This window comes from Xiphias gladius, chromosome 9 (genome assembly GCF_016859285.1).
Source record: "Xiphias gladius isolate SHS-SW01 ecotype Sanya breed wild chromosome 9, ASM1685928v1, whole genome shotgun sequence".
NCBI lineage: Eukaryota > Metazoa > Chordata > Actinopteri > Istiophoriformes > Xiphiidae > Xiphias > Xiphias gladius.
In genome coordinates, this window is record NC_053408.1 from 9,562,829 (window position 1) to 9,575,364 (window position 12,536).

The window sequence follows — 12,536 nt, forward strand, 5'->3', positions numbered from 1 at the left end:
TGAACAAACACTTAAAAAAAGACTTTATTTTAGGACAAAGAGGGCAGGAATAATCACTTCAACCCCGCACAGTTCACAGGTGTATCACAGTTTTTACAACCTTTATCTTACCATGACCCACTGAGAGAAAATCCTACATGTTATGTGGTGTCTGACTTGTAATTAGACAGCTCATTGTCCACGTACATCTGTGTCTATTCTGTGTTAGTAAATCAAGTATGTGTACTCATTCACAGTCTTATTTTGTTCACCAATCTCTCCTCACCCCCGTCCCGCTTAAATTTGTGTAAGATACGCATAAATAACGTAAAATAAAATAAAATAAAGCGCATATGTATTCAAAGAAAAACTTTATACAGTACTGTATGTAGTTATTAAATCTGATTTAACAGAATGCAGGAAAAAATACAAAATAATGATTTAACTCCTTATGGATCAATACACACACCGAGGACACAAAGTTGAATTAGTTTGTGTACAAATGTTTTCTCTCATTGTAATAATTAATAATAATTTAGTCATACCAGAGTGGTTAATTCATGATAAAATAATATCATAAATAATATGATTATTTTAAAATAATATTTTAAAATAATTATATCGAAAGACGGAGCCTCCTAGACAGCGAGAAAAGCCATGACAAAATGATAAACTCGGGCTTACCTGAGTTCAGTGTCCAAGAAATTACCAAACGCATACATCCAATCCTGTATGTCATTGCTTGCTTCATGTTGATTCTTTTGAACTTTCAGTTTTTCTGTGCAGGAAAAACTTTTTTTTTTTTTGCCCCGCTATGTTTGTATATTTTCCACGCTTTGCTTATGAACATTCCTGGCCTTTATCTTCAGTCTGACCTACACCCTAAGGACTAAATAAAATCTTGGGTTTAAAGGAATAATTTGACACTTCGGAAAATACGCTTGTTCACTTTCCTGCCAAAAGTTAGATGAGAAGATCGATTTGTCTTCGAGTTAAATATAAAGCTACAGCCAGGGGGCAGTGGGGCAGTTAGCTTAGCTTAGCATATAACTCATCATAAAACTACAACTTGAATATTTTACATTTCTTTTTGTGTTAATTAGTGAACTTTAGAGGTGTGTTAGATCTATTTTTGAACTTTGGACGGAGCGAGCCGTTTCCCCCTGCTAAGCTAAGTTACTTGCCTCCTGGCTCCATCCACTTAATGTACAGACATGAGAGTGACATTGATCTTCTCTACAAGTAAGCAAATAAGTGTATTTCCCAAAATGTCGAATTATCCCTTTAACATATTCACGTATCCGTGACATGTGAACAGCTCTGCAGCTGTTTCTAAACATAGTGAGATTCTGCTGGATGCCTCTAGACAAAATATGGCTTATTGTAGGATGCTTTTGTTACTCGTAGTTGTTCACTTAGTTGTGAAGAATTCAGACTTGGTTTGGGAAACACTCTTAAACCAAATCTTCTGTTGGGCAGTTTTGTAGAGAACAAACAATTAGAGCTTTTAAAGTCTTTCCTATGGATCTTATTGTGTGAGATTTTATATATCTATTATTTTGTCAATATTTTTGATTCTTGATGAAAATGAGCATTTATCAACAATCTCATTTATTAATATGAGATGCAGGAGCTGAAGCAAATGGTCAGCTGGTTTGTGTTTTTGTTTTTGGTTGTTAGAATTGTTCACACAAATGTGGTCGACACAGTGGCTTTACAGTCTTAACAGCTAATATAGCAGCTGCCTTTCGCCAACAGATAATAGTTTTGAGAAATTTAGAAAATCTGTGAATGCAGTTCCTTTTCCTTCGGATGCCTACATTTAAATATCAAAAATTATTCATTTTTAATGCCTGCTTTAGGTACTTTCACAAATGGACAGAATTATTAGCATCATTATTTTTCTATTTCCTTCTGTCTTCTTCTTGATGTCTTTACTTCTTGTCATTACTGTCATTACTGTCATAGCTCTAACGTTCTCTTAACTGTGTTCCTTTGCAAATGAGCAGAAATAGTGGTGCAAAATACCAATGAATCGGATGCATTTCTCGTAGATTAAAGCCACGAAGAAACACTGCAGTCCAGCTGTGATTCTTCTTACGTAGCAGTTCTTCCAGATGAAGTGTTTACCCGAGTGAAAAGCTGAAATCATTTTCTAAATAGTTTAAAAATAAAGACATATTAAGACATATTAAGACAGATAGGAATAAACCTAAACTGGGTTCCTTATGTAAAGAATCTGTCATAAGTGGGAATGGAGATACACTGTGTGCTGATTTCATAATCTCCATCTAAGTAAACTCTGATCCTTTATAATCTGATTGTGAAATCCACAGTACTCTCTGACCTACTCATTCGGTCCTCACTCGTCACGACAGGAACATCACACATCCCTCCTGTAACATGGTTTTAATTATGTTTCCCACATAGACTTCGAATCAGTCACCTGAACACAGCAGTACTGCTTACCTTTCATTCCCATTACATCCCTCTCATCTCAGATTTACCTTTTTGATTCTAGGACAAAGATGAAGGTGAAACGATGTTTTGTGTTTGTGTGTGTTTTGTTGTTGAGTTTTATTCCAACTGCGGTTTAGTTTCATCATTGTTTTGCACCTCGTTTTCTAGGCACATCGTGGTCTGTGGTCATATAACACTTGAGAGTGTGTCCAACTTTCTAAAAGACTTCCTACACAAGGACAGGGATGATGTCAATGTAGAAATTGTTTTTCTCCATAAGTAAGTACAAAATTTTTTTTTCTCCTTTGTGTCCCTGAAAAAACAGCAAATGTCATTGCTCAAGATAAAACAATCATCTCTTCAGCAGATTAGAAATAGTGTTTCTCCTAAGGTTTAAGACTTAATCTCTTTTTCTCTCAGTATTTCCCCTAATCTTGAGCTGGAAGCCTTGTTCAAGCGCCACTTCACCCAGGTGGAATTTTACCAAGGGTCTGTCCTAAACCCACACGACCTGGCCAGAGTGAAGGTAACTGACAGATGATTCTTCCTACCTCTGTGGCTATGAGGAAAACTTTGCCGTTTTTTTTGCCGTTAATTTAGTGTGTTTTCTTTATGTGATTTTGTTTTTAGATTGAATCAGCTGATGCATGTTTGATCTTAGCCAACAAATACTGTGCTGACCCTGACGCCGAGGATGCATCCAACATTATGAGGTAAACCAAAGCAGCTTCTCCGAGACACGTGTTTGTTCTCTTTTTTTTTATTGTTTGGTTTGTTTTTTACCCTGTAGCAATATATGTTCAATTGTATTGTGGCTTTTGCAAAAATAAATGTATGTTTGGAATGGAAGAACTGAAATTGGCAAACCTTCCAGGACAATGTCAGATGGGGAAACCACAGTTATTTTAATGGGTTTCAGGCATTTTCAGGCGGTTAGTATGTGAGAGTATAAACCCTCTCAGAACTCATGTGGGACTTTCCATTTTGGGGAAGGAAATCATCACAAAAACAACAGTTCCTGGAAGGACTGTTTCTTTGAAAGAAGTTCTTGACAGCTTAAAAATTCAGTAAAGTATTATAAATCGTAATATGAAATGTTACTGTTTTATAACAACGACAAATAAGCTTAATAGAGATTTGTATCGAGGGATTAAATGCTCAGCTATAAGAGTTCAGACATTCATCATAAGATATTGTTGCCTTACAATTAAGTTTTTTTTTTTATTCTAAAAGTGCTCAAAAATAAGAAGCTGAAAGTGTGCCACAGAAATGGACATATATTAGACATATTTAGAACTTATACACTAGCCAAGCACTTTAATAGGAACACCTGTACACCGGCTTATTCATGCAATTATCCAATCATCCGGTCATGTGGCAGCAGTGTATCTGAGGCTGCAGGCAGAGGCTGACCAAAACTGGACAGCCGAGGACTGGAAAAACCTAGCCTGGTCTGATGAATCTGGATTTCTGCTGAGCCACGCAGATGGTGGGGTCAGAATTTGGCGTCAACAGCATGAATCCATGGACCCAACCTGCCTTGTGTCAACAGTCCAGACTGGTGTTGGTGGTGTAATGATGTGAGGGATGTTTTCTTGGCACACTTTGGGCCCCTTAAAACCAATCAATCATGGTCTGAATGCCACAGCCGGTCTGAGTATTGCTGCTGACCATGTGCATCCCTTTATGGCCACAGTTTACCCTCTTCTAATGGCTACTTCCAGCATGATAATGCGCCATGTCACAAAGCAAACTGGTTTCATGAACATGTCAATGAGTTCAGTGTACTTCAGTGGCCTCCCCAGTCACCAGATCTGAATCCAGTAGGACCACACCTTTGGGATGTGGTAGAACGGAGGATTTGCAGCCTGAATGTGCAGCTGACAAATCTGTGGAAAAGATGTGATGCAATCATGTCAACATGGACCAACATCTTGTGGAATCAACGCCATGAAGAACTTAGACTGTTTTGAGAGCAGAGAGAGGAACTACCAAGTACTACTGTGGTGTTCCTAAGAAGTGCTCAGTGAGCGTATATACTCTATAATGTTTAACATGTAATAATCTGTCTGTACATAAATTATTGTAATCATGCAAAGAAATATTTCTTATTTTTCAGTTGATATCTTTTTGGATTTTTGTTGAACCTCAAACTCCACTGTGTCAGTAATATGGAATCTTTTTAAAATACAAACTTATTCAGGATGAAAACTGTGATGAAAGCTCTGCAACAGCATGGTCCCTTGGGCTTCTGACAGGTGTCTGTAAATCCAGCTACAGTGGGCGGAGACATACATAGTGTTACCAAATGCTCTTACCTTAGAAAGCAAAAACCAGTGTTTATCGCTTGCCGGCCAGGACTCAAATCAGGAGTGTTAGAGAGCGTGTCGGCGCAGGCTCTCACTGCAAACAGTCAGACTCTCAACATGAACAAACTCCTGGTGCACTTTCCTTTTTGGAAAATTATCAAGAGCTTAGACAGAGAACATGAATCTGTTATGACATACAGTTTTCCTACATTAAAAGATACAACAAACTGTTTTAAACAATCTTAAATCTCTGGGCATCAATATAAACTGCCAGCTGCTGAACTGTAAATTGTTTTAATTATATACAGTTTGAGAATGCTTTTTGGGAGGTGCAAGGAGTTTTTATGTTTATGGATGACATAAACATGCCCAGAAAAAGTAGACACTGACACTGGGAAACTTCTTGCTAGCGTACTGAGTTTGTTTGTCCCCTTTGTCCTGCAGGGTTATATCTATCAAGAACTACCATCCAAAGATAAGAATAATCACTCAAATGTTGCAGTACCACAATAAGGTTGGTAGATTCTGTTATTTTTACTTGAGTCACCATCTTCAAAGATCATTAATTCCACGTTTTTCATTGATATATTTCGGCATTATTATGGCTATTTATGTTTGGGTCAGTTTAAACTGATATAATTTACGTTTGTTTGAAATATTTATTGTTTAACCTTTTGTCTGTCTTGGTTTTTAACATTTTAGAAGCACGTAAAAATTAAGCATGTAATAAGTGTTTACAGTTCGTAGTTCTGTAAAACAACCCTATAACTTTGTGTTTTATTTTTCTCTTTTTCTCCCCGCAGGCTCACCTTTTGAACATCCCAAGCTGGAACTGGAAGGAGGGAGATGATGCCATTTGCCTTGCGGAGCTGAAACTCGGCTTCATCGCCCAGAGCTGCCTGGCTCAGGGCCTTTCCACCATGCTGGCCAACCTTTTCTCCATGAGGTCTTTCATCAAGGTAGCCACAGCTAAGATTCATTAATCTGTGCTCACTGGATTAAGTTTGAAATTTGGCCTAGCTGGCCATAAAAATAGTCTGAATAGATAATAATGATTATCCCAGCTGAGGCCCATTTACAGCATCTGGTGAGTGGGTGGGGATGAGCTTGTAAAAAAATAAATTAAACTTGCATTTCTTTTCCAGTATTTGTGTAATGGTACAAGCTTGTCTGTCTTTTGTCTCCCAATTTTTGTCATAGATTGAGGAGGACACGTGGCAGAAGTATTACCTAGAGGGAGTAGCTAATGAGATGTACACTGAATACCTGTCGAGTGCCTTTGTGGGCTTGTCCTTCCCCGTAATTTGCGAGTAAGTACACTGAAACATCGGCTTTTTTAAAATTAAAAAGTTGCCCTTTGTGGGTTTCTCTTTTGTTTCTCTTTTGTTTACTTTTCTGCTACTTTTGGCTTTGTGTTTCCTGGATGCAAGAAATTTAAGCTTTGTGGTATTTAGCTTTGGTCTTTTTTAGTAACTTATAATTCTTAAATGAAGAGTCAGAACTAAGAGGCTGAAGATGTGCAAACACAGCAGTCTGGAAGTCTTGGAGTACAAAGATGAGATATCCTTATAGCTACAGGTCTATACGGAAGCTGCGAGCCACCATGCTTGCACTTCTTTTCATTTGGCATTATTTTTTTCACAAGATCATATGATAATTATTTAGTCATGTTGGCATAACTAATTCATTTTCTTGAGTTTGCAGGTTAAATCTTTTTATCTTTTTGTTTTATGTTACTTATGTTAAGAAAACAAAAGGCTATTTTCTCAATCTCTGCGTATTATCTATTTATTAAAAAGAAACAACATCCAAAATCACATGATAATAATTCTAATAATTTCTAATTGTGATCTCAAGATAATAGGATTTTTTTTTTTCATAATTACTACAGTTAATATTTTCAGCAAGTGGGTTTCTTAATTAAAGACTCAAACAAGGCAAGATGATTTGTTTTAAAATGTACATCACATCGGGAAAATGGGTGCTTAGCCTCAAAAATATGAATCAGACCTCAAAGTGGAAAGAGGTGGGACACAAACCGAAGATGATTTTCTGAAAATTACAAATATTTTGCGTGCATGAGGTCTAATTATATTGTTATTCTCTTTTGCAGACTCTGCTATGTGAAGCTAAAGCTACTACTGATAGCTATAGAGTACAAGTCTGATCAAAGGGAAAGCAGGTAAGTGGATGTGCTCACAGTGGATTGGTGGGAGCCATTAAAATTCATTCATGTAAAAACTTTAATACACAGTTGTGTTTGCTGGCAGTATTTGCTTTCAGTGGTGTAGCTGCTTTGAATCAGCGTCTCTGTTTGACTGCAAACACAAGGCGCCTTACAAGATATGCTAAATTTGTGTCTAAATTGGTTTGTTCACAGACATCACAGGGCTTTCTGATTACATCCTGACAAATAAATGGAGGAAGTGGCAGATGGTTTCTTTAAACACAGCTGAAGCTTTGTTTTAGTGGTTCCTTCAAGGCAATAATGTTCATTTTATACAATTTGAAGTGTCACTATCTGCTTTCAACTTAATTTAATAAACAGAGGCTAGCCTGCCAAATGAGTGGCGAAAACTAATCCTGCCAGCGTGTGCCACTGCCCGTGATTAGTGCAAAGCCCTGCAATCTCTGTGATATAACTTTCCACTCTGACAACTTTGACCTATAAATCCTCACAGCACCCTGATAAACCCTGGGAACCATGTGAAAATGCAGGAGGGGACCTTGGGCTTCTTCATTGCCAGCGATGCCAAAGAAGTAAAGAGGTAATGAATGGGACCTGAGATTAGTGTGTGTCTAAAAGTAAAGTCTCTACTCTGATAGAAGCTCTATCAGGCTGTGTTCTCCTGCCCTGTTGCAAGAGCCAGTACCTACCAGTAATCACCGTCTTTCTAGTCAGTTATGATTTGTAAGCAGAGAAGCAAAGATAACGTCTTAAGAATGTGAACAATCCATAGCAGAGCTTTGTATTCCATGAGAAGGGATCCAATGTTAGATCACATTTTTCAATTGTGCACGTAAGGAGGTTAGGCCACATGTTGCCAATGCTACATAGCGCAGCTTAAGATATTGCTAGCTGGTTGTTGTTAGTTGCCGATGTTACAGACAGAGATGTAGGCTTTGCGGCTTGCTAGGATGAAGTAGCTGAGGAGGAATGTTTGGCTTATTTTTGGTGGGTAATGCGGCGTGCTGCCAGTGCTGGCAACGTGCTAGCATGCTGTTAGATGATGATGATAGCTGGTAGCTTGTATCCGCTCTTGTCTTGGGCCAGGGTAGGATTCAAAAACGCACGTTAGGATACGATCACAGACTGCTGCCCTCTGACAAGTGGTTAAGAACACAGCCTGATACCCACTGCAAGGCCTAATGATGCATCAAAACGGCATTTAACGTCAGTACTGGGTTTCCATAGGACGGCTCAACCAACCTTTCATCTCATGTATTGACAAATGCCTAGAAGTAGCAGTAGTGGAGGAATAATCTAGGCACATGGTTATGTGTGTGTGTATATATATATACATACATAAATATATATATATATATATATATATCCACATAGATGTACATACATATATACACATACATATATATGTATATGTGTGTATGTGTATATGTGTGTATATGTATGTGTGCGTGTATATGTATATGTGTATATACATAAATATATATGTATGTATGTATTTCAAGGTGGAGCTACTATGAATTATCTTATCTAGTGTTGGGTAGTTAAATCTCTTATAATAAATCATGTTTCATAAACTCATCGTAGAGTATGTTATGTAAATTATTAATCTTCAAAGTACCTAATATGTAAAGCTGTCAAATAAATGTATCGGAGTACAAAGTACAATACATTACATAAGTATAATGTAGCGGGAAATGAAAATACTCCAGTAAAGACAAGTAGCTCAAATTTGTACTTAAGTACGGCACCTAAGTAAATGTACTTAGTTACATTCCAATGGTTGCTACAGACGTAGGGAAGATAAAATGTCTGTAAACACTTTATTTTAACATCTTGGACATCGGCTGCTCAGCCATCTACAGTCTTCTGACATGAAATTCTGGTTTTTCTTCCGTAGGGCGTTGTTTTACTGTAAAGCCTGCCACGATGACATAACTGATCCCAAAAGGATTAAGAAATGTGGATGCAAGAAATGTAAGTGACTGCATATAAATATATTGTCTAAATTTGTTTGACTCCATTAACATTCCTTCACAGGCTACAGTGAAACGCCACAGAGAAAGCATTTGTGTTGCGGTGTGATGGTATATTTATATGACCTACATAGCCATGTGTCCAAACCACTTAGTTCCTGCATTAATTTTTCACCCCATGAAACCTTGTAACTTGTGCATTAAGAAAGGTCATTGGATTTCTTTTTTGCAGCCAAAACATAGAGGTGCAGTCCAACTTTCCCTCCTAAAACTACGTTTCAGCTGCTGTATGACTCGAATATCTGCCCTCATTAAAGGTTCAGTTCACCCAAATTACAAAACAAAGCTTTACAGTGGTATCTAGTCCTCAAAATTTTTTGGTATATATCCGTCTTTGATAAGAAAAATTTGCTTCTTTTGGGATTTGGGTGAACTGATTCTTTATTTTTCCCCCCCCCACCAATTCTCATGGACAAGATCGGTAGATAGGGAGAATTATTTAGCATTTATAACATATTCTCTTTTCCATGTAATACCCATCTATTATACATACACAGAGAAGTGAGAAATCAAGCAAATTAACTCCTCTAAGACCACCTGTGAATACAGTCTAAATGAGCATTTTGTCTGTTTGCTTGTGTGGTTGTTTGCTATCTTTTTTATAATAGCTGTCCGTGCTGATAGTGCGTTGATAATTTTGTGATGTTAACAGGCATCCTGAGAGACTGTTAACACCACAGGTACCTCGATGGATCACGTGAAATTAAAAACATCATGTGCCACTTTGTTGTTCTTTCACTTGGATTTCCTACAATATGTCTTGTCTTAACCATTACCTCTAGCACTTAATCTTAACATTTTATGTATTCTTTTCCTGCTGCTTTGGAACTTGGCACACTTTACTTAAAAATTCACTTTATAGTGATATATAGTGAGTAATGTGGATTCATTACCCCTCTGAAAACACAGCCTGCTACCCTTGATTGAATCAACTGTTTGACTGTACTATAAATGTTGCATGCACAATGGTTGATGCTGCCTGGATCCTTCCCCGTTGTCAATTGCACGTCACTTTCAAATTGTAAAAAACTTTCAACAAAAATTATCAACAATAACCATTTTGGAAAATGACACAAAAGGATAAACAGTCGAGCATATATTACCTACATTACCCATTTATTCTTTTATTTGGAAAATACTAAAAATTCGTTATTGCAGCATCCCCAAAGTTTCATTCATGTATGCTTGAGTTAGTAATACTCCAGTTCACCACCAGGTGTCCCCACAGTCCTTAGACAAATACAGCATCCCTGCAAGAAGAGCACAGCTGGAAAGCCACCAGGATGAGAAATGAGGAACATTTCTCATTATAACTGTTTTGTTGAAAAGAATAAATCATGTTACACATAGTTAAAAACGTAATGATGTAATTCACTGACTTGACTGCACAGGTTCTCCCAGCACATTTGATATCAAGGATGTTTTGGAACAAATGGCAAAGTTGTGCAAGATGTGTTACTTGAGGATGTCAAATGAATTCATGGTCTTACACAGTTTTGCACAAATGTTTGGGTTTGAACTTGTTTTTGTTTCTGTCGTGTCTGGATTCACTCACAAATTTATCTAGAAGCCCAAAAAAATGTTTCATGTGAGACATTGTCATGTTTACTTTGACCTTTTGTTGGAGAACGTCATCGTGGCCTGGATTTTCAGTTCTCAGTTAGAATGAAGACCCATTGTAAAAAAGAGTCAGGGTCATGTTTAGGTGACGGGTAGGGGTGAAGTCAATAGAGAACTCATGAGAATTATCGTTTCTTCTGCTGCTGAAGATGTTAATGACCTGCCCCCGCCGCCCCACCCCACCCTCACTCATGTAACATTTTTACCCCCAAAGCCACATGACCTAAGGGCCCCATGATATTTCTCACACTTATCCCAGAGATGACCCAAACTGAATAAACCACAAAAAGCGTGGGGAAAAAAATTCAGAATTCTTAATCTGACACTTGCACGTGATCGAGACAAAGTTAATCCTGTGCATCCCAGCAGCAGCCTTCCTATGTGCCCTGTCTTGCCTTTGTCCACTCTTCCTCCAGAACGACCCTTAACATTAACCTACTCTTCCTCTCCTCTCGTCTGAACCCATGACTGTAGCCAAGACGCCCGCCTACAAGAAAATGCAACTGGCATGTTGTTTTGATTGCGGCCGCTCAGAGCGCGGCTGCTCTTGCATGCCGGTTAATGTACGTTGTAACATGGACTCCCCTCAACGTGACATCCCACTCTCTGCTGTCTCTGTTAATGATTGCTCAGCCACTTTACGTGCCTGTAAGTTGTCGCCATGACAAGAGCTCTTCAGTGTTTGTACCATGCACTGTGTTAAGTGTGTAGTTTGTCTTTAGCTTGTGTGCTGTCTAGCTCTAGCGGCTGTGTTGTCACTGTCATGGATATAGATGTTGCTTTAGTGTTTTAGCTTTATGATTTTCAGTCAGCTGGTGCTATTCCCCCTGTGTTGCTACTTTTGGAGGTGACTTGTAGCTGTTGTGAAGCATGCTGGTTAACTGTTTTGCTGGTGTTTTGTCGGAGAATGTGAATTCAAATTGACCTGTAGTTTAAATCGGGTCAACAGTCACGAATGCTAAATTTTTGCAGAGTGTGAAAAATAATTCTTCCCTGAAAAATGGTGTACTTCCCCCTCCAGTTACCTCAGCAACATATTTATTAGCAATTAAAGCTGAAGCCATAAAAAATGTACAGCTGTGTATCCCCACCACAAATCTCTTGATGCACATTCAAACTTAGGAGTCCTGGTGGAGATTTTGCACACATTTTTTCAAATTATTTGTTTTGATAGGGGTGTACAAATGCTATAAGAGTGTCACTGGAGAGGGTAACTTCATCTTGGAATAACAAAACAAGAATAACTCAAATAACATCCATGTAATCAGAATGTTTCAATACTGTACCCTCCAGAAATGGGTGAACAAGGTAGGATTTGAGATGTTTGTATGTGTAGATGCCACTGACAATTTATTTATTTTTTTTTAAAAGCGGTCTTGAGAGCACCTGAGGGGATTTTCTCAGGATAGCTGTACATATTGAGGTTAATATACTGGTTTTATTAAATTAAGATCAAATGCTTGAACAACCACTGGGGGTAAAATCCCCAAAATATACTCAGTACACCAGTGTCCCATTCATTGCCACCGGAGAAGCTCTGGGTTGTAGGTTCTACCTTTGACAGGCTTACGATATTGGTTTAATTGTACAATAAGTTTAACAGAATACAGTGGAATAGAGCTGGATCGTATTGGATTGCAATAGGAATAGAAGACAATAGAACAGGGCTGGACTGTATTGGAATTGACTGAACTGTGCTGAACTGAATTGAACTGCATATGAATTCAAGTGTGATTCCCCTTTAAAGCCAGGGGGCATGTTAAGTTGTACTGATATATTGCAGAAGGCATGAAGAATGTGTCTGAGTTTGCAGAGCGTTAATACAATTTGCTGGAAACATTGTAGTCTGTCATACAGTTTTAGTGAATGTCTCTTGATCAAAGACCATGCTGTGTATAGTTGAACATCTCTGGGCGTTTCCACCCCTCAACATGTCCTCTAGTGTTG

General features: G+C 38.1%; 1 protein-coding gene across 3 annotated transcripts in view; it reads left to right on the forward strand.

Annotated features, from left to right (window-relative positions):
• LOC120794835 (calcium-activated potassium channel subunit alpha-1-like) overlaps nt 1–12,536 on the forward strand; it is a 90,228-nt gene that overhangs the window by 55,376 nt on the left and 22,316 nt on the right. For all 3 annotated transcript variants that reach the window (XM_040136207.1, XM_040136208.1, XM_040136206.1), the window contains exons 10-18: nt 2,608–2,718; nt 2,860–2,965; nt 3,070–3,152; nt 5,193–5,262; nt 5,552–5,707; nt 5,949–6,058; nt 6,862–6,930; nt 7,430–7,516; nt 8,834–8,910. In XM_040136207.1, the coding sequence (XP_039992141.1) occupies nt 2,608–2,718; nt 2,860–2,965; nt 3,070–3,152; nt 5,193–5,262; nt 5,552–5,707; nt 5,949–6,058; nt 6,862–6,930; nt 7,430–7,516; nt 8,834–8,910 (869 nt within the window). The remainder of the gene's footprint in view (nt 1–2,607; nt 2,719–2,859; nt 2,966–3,069; nt 3,153–5,192; nt 5,263–5,551; nt 5,708–5,948; nt 6,059–6,861; nt 6,931–7,429; nt 7,517–8,833; nt 8,911–12,536) is intronic.